Source organism: Arthrobotrys flagrans (genome assembly GCF_004000055.1).
Source record: "Arthrobotrys flagrans strain CBS H-5679 chromosome Unknown unitig_8, whole genome shotgun sequence".
Lineage (NCBI taxonomy): Eukaryota > Fungi > Ascomycota > Orbiliomycetes > Orbiliales > Orbiliaceae > Arthrobotrys > Arthrobotrys flagrans.
Window position 1 is genome coordinate 5128278 of NW_027137553.1, and position 18956 is coordinate 5147233.

Sequence of the window (18956 nt, forward strand, 5' to 3'; positions counted from 1 at the left end):
AGTAAATTGAGACGTGTCGGTTTGGAGCTTGCAGCTAAGCTAACGAGCTAACAACCAAGCCTAGCTTTGGCGAGATCTGATCGATGCTGCCTGCATCTCAGGGGCATTTCAACCCGACAGGGTGTGGTGAGCTTTCGGCTGGCAAACGACAGCCCGCCCCAAAGTTCGGTCACCCACCGAGCACGCACAACCCTCAGGAATGATCATTGTATTATCCGAGCTGAGAATCTTACAAAATTGACCGCGGTAAATAACGGCATCTTTCGATTCCAAACCATCGTCAAGAACGTCGTGGACTTCGAGGTTCTTTGCGTTGACTGTGGTTGCACGAGACAACACAAAACTATCGTGACACAAGCTCGAAGACGTTGTCGCTGTCTATAGCCCTCGTCTTCTATACGAACAAGGGAATCATCACTTTCGGGGATGGTTCGATGACGATTTTAGCCTTGTGAGGATGATTGGTGTGATGGTATCCTTCCGATCGAATTGTATTGTCCATCTATAACGCCGTCCAACGCCAATTTCAACTCTGCTGATGACTTCCAGTCTACGTGAATACGGTCTAACTGACTCTCTTGACTGCGATGGCATCCTTGATGTCTCCCTCGTGGTAATCTAGGAACCCACCGTTTAGAACCTTCTTCGTCCACCTGTTACTCTCACCTCTGGCCAAGACGATCGTCATCTTGAGGGCCATCCCTCCATCTTCGATTGCATTTTCGGGGAAAGGTGTAAAAGTCCACCTCCCGAATGCCCAGTTGAATATATACCTCCCGGCACCCTCTTCGCTCTTTCCCTCCGGCGAACTCGCAAACCATGCTACCCCCTTGATCCTATAAACTTCATCCCTCGGCGCTTTCTTCAGCAACTCTAAGAATTTCCCACCGTCCAACCCCGGTCCCTTCTTCGGAACCCTAACGCTCAAAACCTCCACTTCGTCGTTATGGCTCCCGTGTCCGTGCCCGTGGCCTTCATGTCCTTTCTCTCCTTCGACTTCTTCCAACATTCCGATCCTAGCACCATCGATTCCGAACACCAAATCCACACCGATGGACCCCTTGTCGCTCTTAACCCACGGCGTCTCTTCGCTAACATCCCTAACCCTATCCACACAATCATCCAACCGTCGTTCGTCACACACCTCCCATTTATTCATCACAATCAAATCCGTATACTTTGCTTGTAACTTTGCGGTATAGCTAGTATCCTCGTACCCCCTCCAATTCTCAACATCGATTACGCTGATAACCCCATCCAACGTAATCCTCTTGACATCCGGATCCGTAGCAGCCTTCTTTTCTAACTCTTTAGCGATACGGTTTACTTCCATCGCTAACGTTGCGGGAAACGCAGATCCGGACGTTTCGATCACGATTCTTGAGGGTTTTACATCCCGTAGGATCTCGAAGATTGCGTCGGAAAGTTGCCCGACGAGGTTACAGCAGATGCAGCCGTTTAGTAATTCGGTGACGGAGGAGACGGATGAGGAGTTGGGGTTTGTGGTCGAGGTGAGAAGAGAATCGACGGCGACGTCGCCGAATTCGTTCTTGAGGATTGCGAGGGTGTAGGTCGGTGGCGGGGGGAGTTGGGGGAGAAGGTTTAGGATCAATGTGGTTTTCCCGGAGCCGAGGAAGCCGGTGATTATGCTGTTATGGAAGCGTATCGATTAGTTTCGAGGGTATGTTGGGACGTACGTGGGAGGATACTTGCGTGATTGGGATGGGCGGCGGGATGGTCATCGCGGATGTAATGCAATGCGACGGCGGGTACTATACGGTGGATTCGGCGTCCGTGAGGATAGAAGCAAGAGCGATGATGGTATCCAATCGAAGCGACTGTGTAAAATGATTCTACCGTCGGCCTTCTATAATGGCAAAGAATGAAGCTCGGATTCGAGGGAGGCAGCCGATTCGGCTTGAAATTCGGACAACGCAAAAATAATACAACACCACAGTTCTAACCGAAAGTGCTCTCAAGCTGAGGTCACAGCGAGACCATGAATCGAGCACGAGACATGGAACTCAGAGTCTCACGGACAACTTGATCTGCCAGGGAAAGAAGACAAGCTTGATGTCCCCGAGACGATGGCGACACCGTTTTCTTGGTTTCTATTTGTGTCCCTCGAATTGCGATCCGTGCCAGCTCGCAATTAAATTGACAGCCCACCCGGAGGGCCCAGCCGAATAACACCTTATTCCTGCGACGTTCACTTATCGTTGCTTCGGTTCATTCCGAGCAGGATTATAAACCATGCGGATTACGTTTCCATTCGCACAGAGCGAACATTCGACGTCTCCAAGGATCCAAGGAGGCTTGCATCCGCTTTGTCCTACGGTTCGAAAGCTAAGCTCCTTAGGTATAGTTGGTACCGAACGTCCTAACGACCTGAATGCACGTTTGCCCTGAAAAGGTGTTATATGCAAGGGTTGAAACGAAACTCCTGAAGGCGCTCGTGGACCGAGGGGGTCCGTTTATTGTGATCCGATCGCATGGACGGTTTTTTATAAGAAGAGCTTGGTGTCCGGGGCTGAAGATGTAGAGGCCCCAGCTGTTATCTAATTCGAATTTCCTTTCTCCTTAAATATTTGCGTTTTCAATTGATATCCATCGACAACAGCCCGGACCCATCACGTTAAACTAATCCAATTCGCAGCGAACCAAAATACCCCGCAATCCCAAACGATGGGCCTCCCCGCCGACCCCCCGCCGCCCGACTCCGCCTGCTGGGCCAAAGCCAAGAAGGTCTTCCTGGAAAGCATTCTTTCTCAAAAGAAGCGTCCGAGCCAGGAAAGCATCGATCGTTTCCTAAAAGAAGATTTCCGTCTCGATAAAGCGATATCGAAATGCGAGACTCTGAAGACAGCGGCGGAAAATCAGTACAACAAAGGGAAGGGGTCGCGGTTTGTGGGAAAGTTGTTGGAGGTTTTGGTTATGGTCAAGGAAGTCGCGGACCCGTTTTTGGAGTTTGCGCCGGAGAGCGTTAGTATCGCTTGGAGCGCAGTTTCGTTTTTGATCCAGGTACGCTCGTACATCCGCAGGGTTTCATTTCGATCGATCCGGTTTTTTAAGAAAACGGGAGGGTTTTAGGTTGGCGCCAGCGACCTCGAGAATTGCGGATTGATCGCAGAAGCATGCACCAGCATCGCAACGGTCATCCTGAACTGTCGTCTCTACGAGAATCGATATTCCCAGTCTAATAAATTCGAAGCAGGGGATAAGGACACCGAGTTGGAAATCATGAACGCTATCCCTAACCTGCTTTCTTTGGTGTTGGAGTTCTCGTGGTACATCCAAACTCGATTGAGCGAGCATAAAATACGTAAGAACTCTATCCTGATGATCCTGACGATCGTGGTTTCTTCTACGTTACTGATGGGGACCCGGGGAGTGCAGTAAGATCGTTCAAGGAGACCTTTAATCCAAAGTTGAAGGAAAAGTATGAAGAACTTCAAGAGGAGTATAAAAAGTTGAGGCAGATTGCCGGTGATGCTTTCCAGGAACGGGTTATGGATATGATGGATCGTAAGATATCCTACGCACCGGTCTGCAATTACGATAAAACGGTATGCTGATAACCGTTAGAACTGAGCAAACACGGCGAAGATCTAAGGGCCACGCTCTTCCCGGCCCTGGAAGGTACCCGACACCCCCGTATAAACATTCCAGGGCACACGGGGTTAACAATGCTTATCTAGACATCCGAAGCAAACTCGAAGAAATCTCAGAAATCAAACAAATCCTCTCGGAATCCCAAATCCGCAACCAATTCCTCCGCAACCGCGCCTCCCTCTCTCCGAACCCCATTCACGAAACCCAACTCAACATCGTTCTAACCCCTCTATCCCACGAGACAGAACACCTCTGCAAATGGCTTTTCGAAGACGATTATTATCTCAAATGGGAAGCCAATACGAGTCTAGAATCCGGCAGCGGTGCACCGGGAGCAGCCGCCTCCGAAAATATCGGTCCGAGCACCTTTGGATCGTCACAAAAGCCGGAGAAAAACGAAACGCTTCGTCCTACCCTTGATATCGAAGCCGTGGAGGACGGCGGGGACGACGGTACCGCTCAAGACGACGAAAAACCACCGAGGATATGTTACATCAAAGGCCGACCCGGCTTCGGAAAATCAGTAACGGTAGCCTGCGCCCTAACCCGTCTATCCAAGCCCGAAAAGAAAGCCTCGGTCTGCTACTTCTTCTTCCGCAAGGGCGACGAATCCACACAAACCTCACGGGTAGCACTGCTCTCCCTGACCACCCAAATATTCAGCGAAAAGTTCGCAACCACAAAATCCGAGATGGAGAAGTTTAACACCATCGTCGAAAATGCATGGCATACAGCGGACGAAAAGCTTGCGGATGGAATGGTGAACGAAGGGATCAATGCCGCTCAAGGGCAGCTGAGTATGTTCTCTAACAATGTTCTGAAAAAGTTGGTGGAGGATTTGAGCAAGACGCACCGGAAGCCGATTTATATCGTTTTGGATGCGATCGATGAGTGCGTGGATTATGAGGCAGAGGAGTTGGTGCCTTGGTTGTTGGAGCTGGCGAGGTCGTCGGAGAACATTAAGGTTCTATTTTCCAGCCGTGACAGTCTCGGGTTGGAGAGTCTGTTGGGTGGTGAAAATTGGAATGCGGGTGACGATGACGATGAGGATACCGCATCGGAAGGTGGAGATGTCAGCGAGAGGAGTTTCAGCACGGCATCTATATCGTCCAGCGTTACCAGTCAGAGCACCAGCGCCGATAGTGACAGTAATGAAGACAGCGAGGGGGACGGGGACGACGAAGGAAGCGAAGAAGAAGAGGGGGGAGCAAAGGACGGGAAAGAAGAAGAAGAAGGAAAGAGCATTGCAAAGAAATCCGGCGATTCAATCATGCTCACCGTCACCAAGTCTACAAATTCAGCAGACATGGACGCCTACCTCCGAAGCTCCCTAACCAAACTCGTCACCAGAAGAATGGTGGGCTATAGGTTCGGCCGTGGCAAAACCATCGATGTCACTCGGATGGTAGAAGGTATCAAGAAGAAGGCGAACGGCATGTTCACGTATAGTGCCATGGTCATTGCGAGTTTGGGGCAACCGTCCTCGTTGAGTTTGGCGGAGAGGTTGAAGAGATTACCGGACGGCATGGATGAGCTTTACAGACGTCGTCTGGAATCTTTAACGACCGAGGAGAGAAAGCTCGTTACCCTTGCGCTCAAACGGATTGTTTTTGGGTTAGGCGATATCGGAACGGTTGAGATTGCGGAACAATTCAAGCAGTTCTATGAGGGCGAGGGGAGTGACGAAGACGAGAATGGCGAATCCCATTTCGATCTCATCTCCCATGCCGCAACGAGCACCGCAGGAGGTGAAGAAGATGACGAGAAAGCTCAAAATGAAGACGAACAAGTCGAGCAAGAGGAAACCGAACAGCTAAAAGCCACAGTGGAGGAAGAAGAACCCGCCATCTCGGTCATCGACGAAACCGAAGACGACGAAGACATACCGATCTGGCAAAAATCCCACGAAAATGCCCTCAACAACCCCGAAGTGGCAGACACGATCTACCATCTCGAACAAGCCGGCCGCGACTTCTTCCAATTCTCATCGGAGAAAAGGACAATAGATGTGATCCACAAATCCGTTCGAGATTGGGTAGAAAACGAAGCATCGAAGGCAGCGGAAAGAGATAACAATAAAGTTTCGCTGAACTCTCTGTTTACGTGGGACGATAAGACACAGAGTTTGAGACTTTCGATGCCAATTCCTACGAATTTGATGCAATCAAATACGTTTGTGGACTTTCAGAGTGAGAGGGATACGCATCTTGATATCGCGATTTATAATCTGAAGGTTCTGAATAATAAGAAGTTTCAGGAGCAGTATATGCCGGATCCGCAGGAATATGCTGAAGAGGATGAAGATGCGGATGACGAGGGAGGGGACGGGGACGGGGACGGGGAAGGGAGTGGAGAAAGTGAGGAAGAAGAACAGGGGGAAAAGACACAAGGAATCGAAAAAGACGGAAACGCTGACGCTAAAGTAGAGGGCGAGACCAAAGCGGAGGGTGAGACCAAAGTGGAAAATGAGGCCAGCACCGTTGACAGCGAGGCCAAGCCATCGGACCAAAATCCAGGCGTCACTCCTATTGTGAATCCGGAAACAAGCGGTGATAGCGAATCCAAGGAGGAAACGGATGAACCCAAGGCTGAAGATGACGACTCGGATGATGACGACTCGGATGAAGAATCATCAACAGGAACCGAAACAACTATGGAACCGGAAGCCGACGACCGCAAAGCACTTGGCTATGTCATAAAAAACACTCATCGGTATGAAGTCGTTCGCTGGGGTGAGCACTTGAAGAAAGCCGAAGAACTGTTCCCTCCAGAAGAGCGAATCGGCCAAAAGTGGGACGTCCTCTGGGAAGAGATCACGAAGTTCCTTGATCCGGAAACATTCGATAGATGGGCCCCACATTGGTTTCAATTCGCTCTCGGCGAGAGCATCAAGGGAAGTTTCAGGGAACGCCTTCTACCCCTTCAATTGACAGCATGGTGGGGGCTCGAAATGGTGATGGGACACCTCTTGGATGTCATGAAAGTCGATCCAAATCAAGTTGATTCCGCAGGAGAAACCCCTCTTCATGCGGCATTCCTGCGAGCGAACCTAGTAGAACTGCTCCTCAAACACAATGCAGACATCAACAGCCGAACCAATGATGGAAGAACTCCCTTCCAATTAGTCTGTAGCTCATCCGAATTTTCCTACGCTGATATCGACCTTCAATCCTCCGTTGTTAAGAACGCTATCAATGTCTTGAAAATGCTAATGGAGGCTGGTTCTGACGTCAATGACAAACAAGCCATGCCCAAAGGAAGACCGCCGTTCTTTTCTGCACTTGCAGCTGGAGACCTTGACCTGTTCGATCATTTTATAAAACATGGTGTCGATGTCAAGGCGGCTGACTTGACGGGGTTTACACCTTTGCATAAGGTCTGGGCTAACAACTCCTCGGCGACGAAAGAGGACCGAGCAAAGATGGCGGAGGAATTGATAAAGGCGGGTGCCGACGTGAATGCCGAAGACATCGATAGCGCGATGCCATTGTCCCTTGCCGTACTATTCCAAAACCAGCGCGGAGTAGAACTCCTTATCCAACATGGAGCTGATGTTACGGATGAAGACGCTCGAGGATATCAAGCTATTCACAATGCAGCCGCGCCATTGGAATATGAAGACGACAAGACAGCTTTAGCGATCCTTGGCTTGCTATTTGATAAGGGTGCCGATTCGAAGTGCATAGCGAAGTCCGGCAAGACACCGATAATGCTAGCTTTTCTGGACCAACGTATAACTGTCTTTGAGCACCTAATCCAAAAACTGGTCGAGCAAGATAGCTCGGGGAAAGAGTTTTTGGTAAACTCTCATTTCGAAGGAGAGAACCTGTTCCATTGCGCCTCTCGAGTCGAGTCATCCCAGGCCGGTGTAGAAGGTGCAAAAGTTCTTGCCAAATATTTGTCCAGAGAGCAGGTACTCGAGATGCTAAGCTTTAGAGAACCGGAAAGAAACAAGCCCCCACTGCTTTTGGCGGCGGTATTCGAAAGATTGGAGCTTGTTAAATATTACCTCGAGCTCGGGGCGGATATTTCTGTTGAGGACGTCGAAAATCTTAACGTCCTACAGTTTATCTTTGATGATTGGCTGGTCAAGTCCATGCTCATGGTTCCACCAAAGGACATCTCTACCCGGGTAGAGATGATGGTTGGATGGATTAAATCCAACCCGGAGCTTATCAAGGACAGTGGCGATGAATTCCTTCGTGGTGCTATCTCAAGGAAGGCGGTACCACTTGTCATAGCACTTGTGAATGCTGGTGTCAACCCGCTGACCGAAGATGCAACTAGTTGGAATTGTATGGACTTGGCCATCGGAACCAATTTCACAGCCGAAGAGTCTCCAAGTATCCAGGCCGCCATTACAGAGTACAGGAAATCGACCTATGAATCCAAGGCTTTTACATCGCCAACTAGGATGAGCAGTACAAAGAAGAGCAAGTACATTGAAGTCTCGGAAGATGGATTAATCATAACTGAACCGGACCTACCGGACGAAATTTGTCAGTATTCCCTATGTTTTAAAGACCGCTTGGTTTCTAGACTAACCCATTATTACAGCCAATATTGATGAGGAAATCGTCGCTGCTACTGTATTCGCCGACTCACCCATATCTCCCAAGGTTGACGTATTTTATTACGAAGTCACGTTAACAATATTCGATCCTGGAAGACCGTAAGTATTCCCGTTACTCCCTGGACCTCTGTTTACAACTCGACCACGGCTAACCCACAATCCTTTCTTGTAGATATGTCTCCATCGGCCTAGTCGCCGACCCATGCCCCACAGACCGCACACCCGGTCTAGCATACTCAAACACCACCAGCTACGCCTGGCACGGCGACGACGGAAAACTCTACACCAGCCGAGCCCCCGGTTCATGGTACTATTTCAACAACCAAACTCCTTTCAAACCCGGTGATGTTATTGGATGCGGTCATAATAAAATTTTGAGAGAAGTATTCTTTACAAGAAATGGGGAGCATATTGGTGTTGGGTGGGGGCTTGATAATATTACCAGTGAGAGGTTGTGGCCGGCGGTTGGTGCAAAGACGACGTTCACGGCGACGGTTAATTTTGGGGCTACGCCGTTTGTGTGGACTGGGTTGGAGGAGTTGAGGGCGAGGACCGAGGAAACTAGACTTGCGAATCTTGAGGAGTAAGCTCGATAATTCAAGGGAGCCTACCAACTTCTTGTTATGTGTTGGAAAACTGCCGGCTGCCTTGTGAGTACGCTACTTCATAGAACAGGTTCTGTAGCTATATATCCCTTTTAAATACGTACATGTATATACAATCGCCTGTAGGACAGAATCTGTACGACGAGAGTATAGAATATTAAACTCAGTTATAAACCCGGAATTCCATCTTTTAAATTTTGATTTCTTTGGACTCGAGACTACAGTCTCATATACTGATATCCGTCTATTCAAACATGCACGTTTAATGTTTATGATCAAAGGGAGAACGTTATTTGCCACACTAGGTATCTTGTTTTTAAATTGTCTCTGCAGATACAGGCAAAACCCGACATCGTAAATGACAGGTACGATATACTCTACTACTACAATTATGTTCTCGAAGAAACGGAGAGGAAATGCAACACAGAAAATGCAACAAAACCGCCGGTACGGAGACCGAGAAGATATGCAAGAAACAAAGGAAATTTAAAGAAAAAAAAAATTATAATAAAAAGGAAACAAATTATGCTAAAGGTTCATTAGATAGCAAGTGTTTAGCCCGCTAATAAAAGTACAGAGAAAGGGGTGGAATCATATACATTAGATTAGGAAGATGGCAGCAATGGCAGCACCAGCGAAAGCACCGAGGCTGAATTGCATCCGAGAGGCAGCACCAGTATAAGCTGGTGGGGGAGTGACGGAGGCGGTTGTTGGCTGGCAAGAAGTATCCCCAGGAGCGCAGACGGAGAGGGTGGTAGGAACTGATGGGCATCCTGCGCCGCCGTAGCCATCGCAAGCTGGAGTGGTCTGTGGGCATTCTGCGCCGCCTTCTTCTCCGCATCCTGGGGTAGGAGTAGCCTCTGGTGGGGAGTGTGGGGTTGGGGTCTGTTCCTGTGGACACTCTGGGCCGCCTTCTTCTCCGCATGCTGGGGTAGGAGTAGCCTCTGGTGGGGAGTATGGGTTTGGGTTTGTTTCCTGTGGACACTCTGGGCCGCCTTCTTCTCCGCATGCTGGGGTAGGAGTAACCTCTGGTGGGGAGTGTGGGGTTGGGGTCTGTTCCTGCGGGGGTTCCTGTGGACACTCTGGGCCGCCTTCATCTCCGCATTCTGGGGTAGGAGTAGCCTCTGGTGGGGAGTATGGGGTTGGGATCGATTCCTGTGGACACTCTGGGCCGCCTTCTCCGCATGCTGGGGTAGGAGTAACCTCTGGTGGGGAGTGTGGGGTTGGGGTCTGTTCCTGCGGGGGTTCCTGTGGACACTCTGGGCCGCCTTCATCTCCGCATTCTGGGGTAGGAGTAGCCTCTGGTGGGGAGTATGGGGTTGGGATCGATTCCTGTGGACACTCTGGGCCGCCTTCTTCTCCGCATGCTGGGGTAGGAGTAACCTCTGGTGGGGAGTGTGGGGTTGGGGTCTGTTCCTGTGGACACTCTGGGCCGCCTTCTTCTCCGCATGCTGGGGTAGGAGTAGCCTCTGGTGGGGAGTATGGGGTTGGGATCGATTCCTGTGGACACTCTGGGCCGCCTTCTTCTCCGCATGCTGGGGTAGGAGTAACCTCTGGTGGGGAGTGTGGGGTTGGGGTCTGTTCCTGTGGACACTCTGGGCCGCCTTCTTCTCCGCATGCTGGGGTAGGAGTAGCCTCTGGTGGGGAGTGTGGGGTTGGGGTCTGTTCCTGTGGGGGTTCCTGTGGACACTCTGGGCTGCCTTCATCTCCGCATCCTGGAGTTGGCTCTGGTGCAGTTGGAGTCGTCTCTGGGTAAGGAACGGTCGATGTGATTGTGGTTGGCTTACAGTCCTCGCAATATTTGGTAGTGATGATGACAGTAGTATATTGAGTGTGTGTCCTGACAGAGGTGACAACCTGGGTTGTAGTTTCTTCAGGGCATGGGATGGTGGTTGTGATAGTAGTTGGTGCACAGGCCTCACAAGGCTTGGTGACATAGGTCGTGGTGGTAACAGTTGGCTTGGGAGTTTCAGGGCATGGAACGACAGTGGTGATGGTAGTTGGCTCGCAGTACTCGCATGGCTTGGTAACATAAGTGGTAGTGGTTACCTTGGTGGTAGCTGGTTCGGTGGTAGCTGGCTCGGTGGGGCATGGTTCACCATAACCATCTCCATCTCCGCAGGTGGTAATAGTAACTGGTTCGGTAGTAGCTGGTTCGGTGGGGCATGGTTCATCATCATAACCATCTCCACAGGTAGTAGCTGGTTCGGTATGGCATGGTTCATCATAATCCTCTCCACAGGTAGTAGCTGGCTCGGTAGGGCATGGTTCATCATCATCATCTCCATATCCATAGCTAGTAGTAACTGGCTCGGTAGGGCATGGTTCGTCATAATCTCCATCTCCACAGGCGGTAGTAGTAGGTGGCTCGGTAGTGCATGGTTCATCACCATCTCCGTCTCCACAGGCGGTAGTAGTAGGTGGCTCGGTAGTGCATGGTTCGTCACCATCTCCGTCTCCACAGGTGGTAGTAGTAGGTGGCTCGGTAGTGCATGGTTCGTCGTGGCCGTCTCCACAGGTAGTAGGTGGCTCTGTAGGGCACGGTTCATCATGACCATCTCCACAGGTAGTAGGTGGCTCAGTAGTGCATGGTTCGTCGTGGCCGTCTCCACAGGTAGTAGGTGGCTCTGTAGGGCACGGTTCATCATGACCATCTCCACAGGTAGTAGGTGGCTCAGTAGTGCATGGTTCGTCGTGGCCGTCTCCACAGGTGGTAGGTGGCTCGGTAGGGCATGGTTCGTCGTGGCCGTCTCCACAGGTGGTAGTAGTAGGTGGCTCGGTAGTGCATGGTTCGTCGTGGCCGTCTCCACAGGTAGTAGGTGGCTCGGTGGGACACGCTTCTCCGTAGCCATCTCCACAGGTAGTAGGTGGCTCGGTAGTGCATGGTTCGTCGTGGCCGTCTCCACAGGTAGTAGGTGGCTCGGTGGGACACGCTTCTCCGTAGCCATCTCCACAGGTAGTAGGTGGCTCTGTAGGGCACGGTTCATCATGGCCGTCTCCACAGGTAGTAGGTGGCTCGGTGGGACACGCTTCTCCGTAGCCATCTCCACAGGTAGTAGGTGGCTCGGTAGTGCATGGTTCGTCGTGGCCATCTCCACAGGTAGTAGGTGGCTCAGTAGTGCATGGTACATCATGACCATCTCCACAGGTAGTAGGTGGCTCGGTAGTGCATGGTTCGTCGTGGCCGTCTCCACAGGTAGTAGGTGGCTCTGTAGGGCACGGTTCGTCGTGGCCATCTCCACAGGTAGTAGGTGGCTCTGTAGGGCACGGTTCATCATGACCATCTCCACAGGTAGTAGGTGGCTCTGTAGGGCATGGTTCGTCGTGGCCGTCTCCACAGGTGGTAGGTGGCTCGGTAGGGCATGGTCCGTCGTGGCCGTCTCCACAGGTAGTAGGTGGCTCGGTAGTGCATGGTTCGTCGTGACCATCTCCACAGGTAGTAGGTGGCTCTGTAGGGCACGGTTCATCATGGCCATCTCCACAGGTAGTAGGTGGTTCGGTAGTGCATGGTACATCATGGCCATCTCCACAGGTAGTAGGTGGTTCGGTAGTGCATGGTACATCATGGCCGTCTCCACAGGTAGTAGGTGGCTCGGTAGTGCATGGTTCGTCGTGGCCGTCTCCACAGGTAGTAGGTGGCTCTGTAGGGCACGGTTCGTCGTGGCCATCTCCACAGGTAGTAGGTGGCTCTGTAGGGCACGGTTCATCATGACCATCCCCACAGGTAGTAGGTGGCTCGGTAGTGCATGGTTCGTCGTGGCCATCTCCACAGGTAGTAGGTGGCTCTGTAGGGCACGGTTCATCATGACCATCTCCACAGGTAGTAGGTGGCTCGGTAGTGCATGGTTCGTCGTGGCCATCTCCACAGGTAGTAGGTGGCTCGGTAGTGCATGGTACATCATGACCATCTCCACAGGTAGTAGGTGGCTCGGTAGTGCATGGTTCGTCGTGGCCGTCTCCACAGGTAGTAGGTGGCTCTGTAGGGCATGGTTCTCCGTAGCCATCCCCACATGTTGGACAAGGCGGAGTGCCATTTACTCCACAGGTAGGGATCGGAGAGTCCGTGGTCGTCGTAGTTGTGGTAATTGAACAAACCGGACCGCCTGCATAACCACATTCTAACGGTTCGGGCGTTGGAATTACGCCGCCGCCGTCACATCCTTCATCTGTGGGATTTAATACACATGGGTCGTCATCACCATAATCATGCCTCTTAACAAGACCAGCACCCCGCGGCAGCACACTGTAATGTCAGCGTTAGCAGCCAGATATTGGTAGGTTTCGTTTGAGGTAGCCGATACTCACGCAGCAGAGGCTACTGGCACCAGCAGAAGTGCCGGTAATATAGTTGAAAGGATCCTCATCCTTATGGACTATCTAATAATTTGGCTACTTAGCCGTGGAAAAGAATGTCGGGTGGATTCCAAGCGATTATTCTTTTATTCAAGGTTGAATCGGTGTGATCGAAGATTTTCTGTTGAGGACACAATATATCTCAAGCAATACGGTAGCGCAAATAATCTTTGGTAGTCGATGATGCCAAAGAAACGAATGTCGAAAGGATGAATTCGAAACGAAAGGATTGATACGCAATAACTGAAATCCAAAACTGGTATTGAAGAAGCAGCCCAAAACGAAAGGACACTGCGCTGGTGATGAAAGGGAAAGGTAAAAAAAAGTATCACGAATGGACAGGCGATGGTGAGTATTTGTATGCATCACCTCTGTACCTGCGTAGAAACCCGGTCTCTAATGACGATCATAATGCAACGTAGGGAAAGGAGCCCAGGTGGTTGGGCACGTTGCTTATTCACAGACCATAAACAAGGGCTTCTACCCGCTGCTCCCATGTCATAGACGAAGTGAAATAAAAAGATTTCTTCTTTTGTCGGTTGTTTCTTAATCTCGATAAGAGAGACCTGTGAATGGCCAGTCCTATAGTCCGTAGACTCCTTTCTTTGCAAGCTTTGATCTTGGAGGTCTTGTTGCTATTGCTTTTCCCCAAGTGCGTTACGAAACGGAAAGCAAGGATCAGGGGTACACTGAAAATAGTTAATGTTCCGAAAACTGTATAGCGGGGCCTCAAAGAGGTCAAGCGAGCATGGACCCATGCTTGCCGTGAATTGTGGGGCTATGAAAATTCCGTGGAAAGGCGCTCGTGTTCAACTTGAAGTCGAACAATGCCCGGCAAAAGGATGCCGTCCAGCCCTGTTAACTGGCTCATCTTTACATAGACTATGGGAAACCGTTCGTGGATACATAATTTCAGTATCAGTCGTCGGGAAGCCTTTGCGAGCAGAATTAGTGTCCATTCAATCGACGGTCCCTCTTCGGGACATTTGGATAGCATAGCTATAGAGGGATCGGAATCGTATATCCGAGCACGCGAAGGTAGGTTGAGCGAGAGCCCGTATGTCCCCGATTTGCTACTGTCTGTCGTTTCATAGTCGCCAGGGGGAGGTTGATTTCTTGGGTTGGCCTGAGAAGGCTGGCGCTTGCCCACCAAAAATAGGTCCCTTGAAGTGCAGCAACACAACCTCAGCAGCAAAAAAAAAAAAAAAAAAATCTCCATCTTGGCACTCCAATCCAGAACTCACGGTACAAGGCTTAAGGCTACTGCTGTACACCTCACCTATCTCCACATAATTAATAACTAAAATCCGTACATATATTTAGGATTGGCGTCTCGCGGCCCCGTTCAGCCGCCTTAACCTAGTTAAGGACTAGTGGCGAGAATTTGATCTTTAGTTTTCGCCTCGACCGCTCGGATCTGACCCTTCACTGTCACAGAGCGCCCGGCTCGACTTCTCAATTCGATGATCGGCCTTTCAGATTAAGATAGGTAATCGTTGTAATTGAGCCAGGCCGAGAATTTTCAGAGCATTTGACAATCAGGCCATGGTCTGCATCCCAACTTAATCGCAAATAATAGGGACGTTTCGATCGAACCAATCGCTTAGGAGGACATACCATCGATAAACGTAATAGGTTGCCATTATGAACTCTATTCTATCGTCTCGAAACTGCAGGTTGGTGTTCCGAGAAAGTTGATTTTTCAATCTACATGTACACATATGGACCGATATCTTATTAGTGGACAATAAGGGACTTCCCAACTAGCTACTCCGCAAACTATCGGACATCATAAAGCCACAATAGTCTTCAACGGACGAGAAACTCCACATTGGTAAAACCGGGATCCAGAGAAAGTCCAGAGAGTCAGCATTGAGTGTTTCCAGACATCGCATGAGACACGGTTTGCCGGCATCGATGTATGCATGACTAAAACTCTCGCTCCCTGTAATAAGATTCTACACCTGCGTCAGTGTATTCCGACGGTTACAACCCTGACAGGTAGCTGTCTCTGAACGTAATGCACTTGCATATTAGTACTAATACCCTACGCAAGCGCTAATATTATGCGTCCGCCAATGTCTAAGATGGATAGTATTCTATTTGTACGTCCATCGGCGTTGGTGATATCTATATATGGTGGAAGCGTCTATCGATCCATGCAATGCATGTAAATTCGAAGCTCCGATGTGAGTATCTCCGAATACCACAGACGAAGAAGAAAAGATCTTCACATACCATGGACGCAAGTTTCCACATAGGGCATATGTAGATACTAGACGAAGAGCTAGAGCTTGGAAATCCTCCACTTAGGATCCACTTTCAGCTGCCGCACTAATCGTATGGTCGCTGCATGCGCGAGCCCTGCTGACCCGCAGGCCCTTAATTTAAACCTACCTTGGCGCATTGTAAAGGGAAAGGCGGCAGCAGATCTTTCTCGAACTATACCCCATGTGAATACGGACGGTATATGTGTCGAACCAGATTCTTAGTAGCCCCCAGCCCCTAACTGTGAGCTCCGAAACATGTGTTGCCACTGACTTTGACTACGTCGGTGGAACCAACGATTGTGCTTCCACGAGACCATGGCAACGACACACATTCCAATGTGGTCAACCCAACCTCGAAGATATTTTTCTTTTGTAGAAAAACCAAAAACTGGCGCATCGATCCGAGCGAGAGTTTCGCGAACTAAATCTATAAGGGTGAACGGCATGACTTCCCGGTTTTTCAATTGGAGAGGACGGCGCTATCTCACACTTTCGCCTATAAACCTGCAAGCCTCAATCCTCAATCCGTCATCAGGAAAAACCAATTTCCAACCGTCTTCGGCCATGTGCTAAAATCCAGTCCCGCCGTCGGCACCTCCATGGTTTGGAAACCTACACATTCTCGGTGCCCGATCTACTAGTATGCACGACAGCTGTCGACAGCTCCTCTAGTTCTTCTGATTCTGGAAGCTTTGGGCTCAAAAATAGCTTCAGCTACCGACAGCTTGAGCGCTCGCTACATCGAGGCACAGAGATCTTGTTCAAATCTAGTGCCCACTGGTCAATCTCGTCTAAGGTTCCCACATGTCGGCCATCCTATTGACGGACGGCGACGCCCACAAATCATTCATCGGTGCACCGTTTTCACTCGGTAAGAGAAGCCGTTCTTTCGCAGAAGGAGGAAGTGGAAAGGTAGATTTCCATCATGGGGCAGAAACTGAGAGGCGGAGGGGGCTACGGTAGAATAACTTAAAGTAGATATCATTATGGGGCTCTTAGTTCATATGAGAACCTGATATATGACTCCAACAGCTCACCGATAGTAGAAGCCACGATGAAATTAAACCGGCCATCTGCCTTTTGAGTGCTCGTGACTGAAAAGAAATAGATAAGAAAGAGGAGCTTGTGGATTAGTTACAGGGTTTCTAAAATTCCAAAACCACACCTTCCATAGATAAGCGTTGATACCGGTATTGGGAGATCTCCGGTCCGACAAATTCGCTCGTGTCTAGAAGAATACAGTATTGCCGTTCGTAAGTACAATGTGCACCTGGACTGCTGATCTCAAGGTATTTTGTTTAATATGGATTTCGGCCTGATAGAAGGCTGAACGGAGCGGAGGATTTTGTGAAATTTTTATACTTAGATATTTAGACCACTTTCCAATCGAATTTCGACCATATATTACATAATGACAGGAACTATACGCACGACAAATCTAGCCCGTAAGCCTTGACGCTTATGCTTCGAATTTTACAGGTAGAACCGCTAGTATCATGGCAAAGAGGTATTCTAAAGCTATAAAGCGCTTTGCCTATAGCAAATCTTACCAGCATATTCATACATACATATGTGTGTATGCGATAGGATTCCTTTACTTAAGGCCACCATAGCAAACGCTACCGAGCAGCAAGACTTTCGTATCACCATGTTATGGTATTATAATATCAAAATATTATGGCTCAAAGTTACTTGCGTGATTGTATGGCCGTAATGTATTTCCCAAGCCATCTCCCGTTACAGTTACTTCAATTTCTCGTTCAATGTAAAGTTAATGATATATATAATGAATGAGGCTGATAAAGCATTGTTGACGAAGCTGATTTAATATAACAGCCCGTCCACAACGCATTGGAAATTAACATCCGCATATTCACGATTTCAATGCAGCCGAAGACGCATTAATTATTAATACTGAGTTGATAGATTAACGTATATTCTAAGCGCTATGGGGAACTAATTTAATAAAGTATTACTTGTATACGACCGAGTAAGTTGACTTGTCTCGATGCTGAATTCATAAGTAACACATTCACGAAAAAAAAATGCAACAGAACCCTCCAAACTTAACGTTAATGCTGTGTAACACGGAACAAGGAGGGGAAAAAAGAAGGCGAGCGAATCAGAGGAACAGACCTTAATGTGCGTAATATGTCAAATCCTTCTAAAGCTCCGCATGCAGGCTGCCTAACGAGCCGAAATATCTGCTTGTCTTGACTTTCGACATTGTCGGCGCAATGGCGCCACAACAAATTCAGGCCCGCATTTCCTTGGCTCGGTCAAAGGAGTAACCGACGTATATATAAGTATGTAATGAACGGTGCTTGTGAAGATACACTAGGCCGCAAATTTTGAGATTCGATGTCCACGTTCTGGGCTTTGAAATCCTAGCGAGGCAACTAGTATTCGTATGATATGAGGCGAGAAGGCAGCCGGCAGTCGACTTGCCTCGAATTTCTGCGTTGAATTTGAATACTCGGCCTAGTTGACATATTAAGATCGTGGCGAAGGCGGATAAAATCCCCATTAGCTTCACAGCCACATGCACGCATTGACACTTAACTTCTTCGATCCAACTGAGCTTAACGAGCTGGATATTTATCAAATTCCATGCCCAGAAATGTACACTTTGATATTCAGTCTCGGTTGCCATATTCTGGGTGCGGTGTGTTGGCTGGGGCTTGCAGCCGGCCATTCTTCTACCTCTAACTTGCAGCCAATGGAATCGCCTTGATGAAACATGAAGCTTCATTCGTTGCCTTTCATGATCTCTAGGGATTAAACAGACGGCAAAGCTTTGGAACATCGGTGCCGTTGCGATATCAGGTGCACTCCTAACTTATCACAGTCCCACGAATAGAATATGTCTGCTGGCTCGCCAACTAAACTAGCTATATAATGAGATCGGTGCGTACCAAAAGGATGACGTTTTGGGCCGGACGATTGGTACCTACATTTACCCGGATGATACCGAAAAACTGTCGATAGCTCCGAGAAACGAGACAGTACCCCGATTGTACCCCAAGCATCAACCGAAGCTCTGGGCGCACCAATAAGAGGCTTGAAACTCGCAACGTGTAGCCAAGAAACGCCCCAGATTGGTCTGCTTTAACGTCCTGTCTACAAAATGCAAACAGAAGGGTAAAAAAACGCTGGAACAAGGTCTGCCAGAGTTTTGAATTACAAGGCCGAGTTTCCGCAAAGCTGGTTCAGTTGACGAAATGCTGCGAAAGACAGCTATCGATTTGCTCAACCATTTGGGATCCTGTGCTCCAGTCCCGACGTCTCCTTCTTACTCCAAAAATATCGCGATTGAGGATGCATTGCAGCATCGAAATGTTATATATACACCAGACGGACTACTGTAGAGCCTAAGAAGACTCGCCAAAAGCCATCGCTCTCTTGTATATACAGCACTTGATATTTTGAACGACCTTTGCTTTCGACCGACCTGAGGATACACAAAGCTGCCCATCGAGTTTAAGACCCGCTTGTCTTTCTTTCCTTTCATCTGATATTAAATACATCCCGCGCGACTCAAGT

At 49.3% G+C, this 18956-nt stretch overlaps 3 protein-coding genes across 3 annotated transcripts; 1 reads left to right on the plus strand and 2 right to left on the minus strand.

Moving 5' to 3' along the window:
* Positions 1-565: 565 nt before the first annotated feature.
* DFL_007974 (uncharacterized protein) lies at positions 566-1742 on the minus strand (the record flags this gene model as incomplete). Its single annotated transcript, XM_067637637.1, has 2 exons — positions 566-1649; positions 1714-1742. 2 exons carry the CDS (start codon positions 1740-1742, stop codon positions 566-568), a joined length of 1113 nt encoding a protein of 370 aa, XP_067489134.1.
* A 943-nt stretch (positions 1743-2685) lies between these two features.
* DFL_007975 (uncharacterized protein) lies at positions 2686-8772 on the plus strand (the record flags this gene model as incomplete). Its single annotated transcript, XM_067637638.1, has 7 exons — positions 2686-3021; positions 3091-3322; positions 3397-3525; positions 3586-3639; positions 3699-8111; positions 8170-8284; positions 8358-8772. 7 exons carry the CDS (start codon positions 2686-2688, stop codon positions 8770-8772), a joined length of 5694 nt encoding a protein of 1897 aa, XP_067489135.1.
* A 618-nt stretch (positions 8773-9390) lies between these two features.
* On the minus strand, positions 9391-13154 carry DFL_007976 (uncharacterized protein; the record flags this gene model as incomplete). Its single annotated transcript, XM_067637639.1, has 2 exons — positions 9391-13033; positions 13096-13154. 2 exons carry the CDS (start codon positions 13152-13154, stop codon positions 9391-9393), a joined length of 3702 nt encoding a protein of 1233 aa, XP_067489136.1.
* Positions 13155-18956: the final 5802 nt, after the last annotated feature.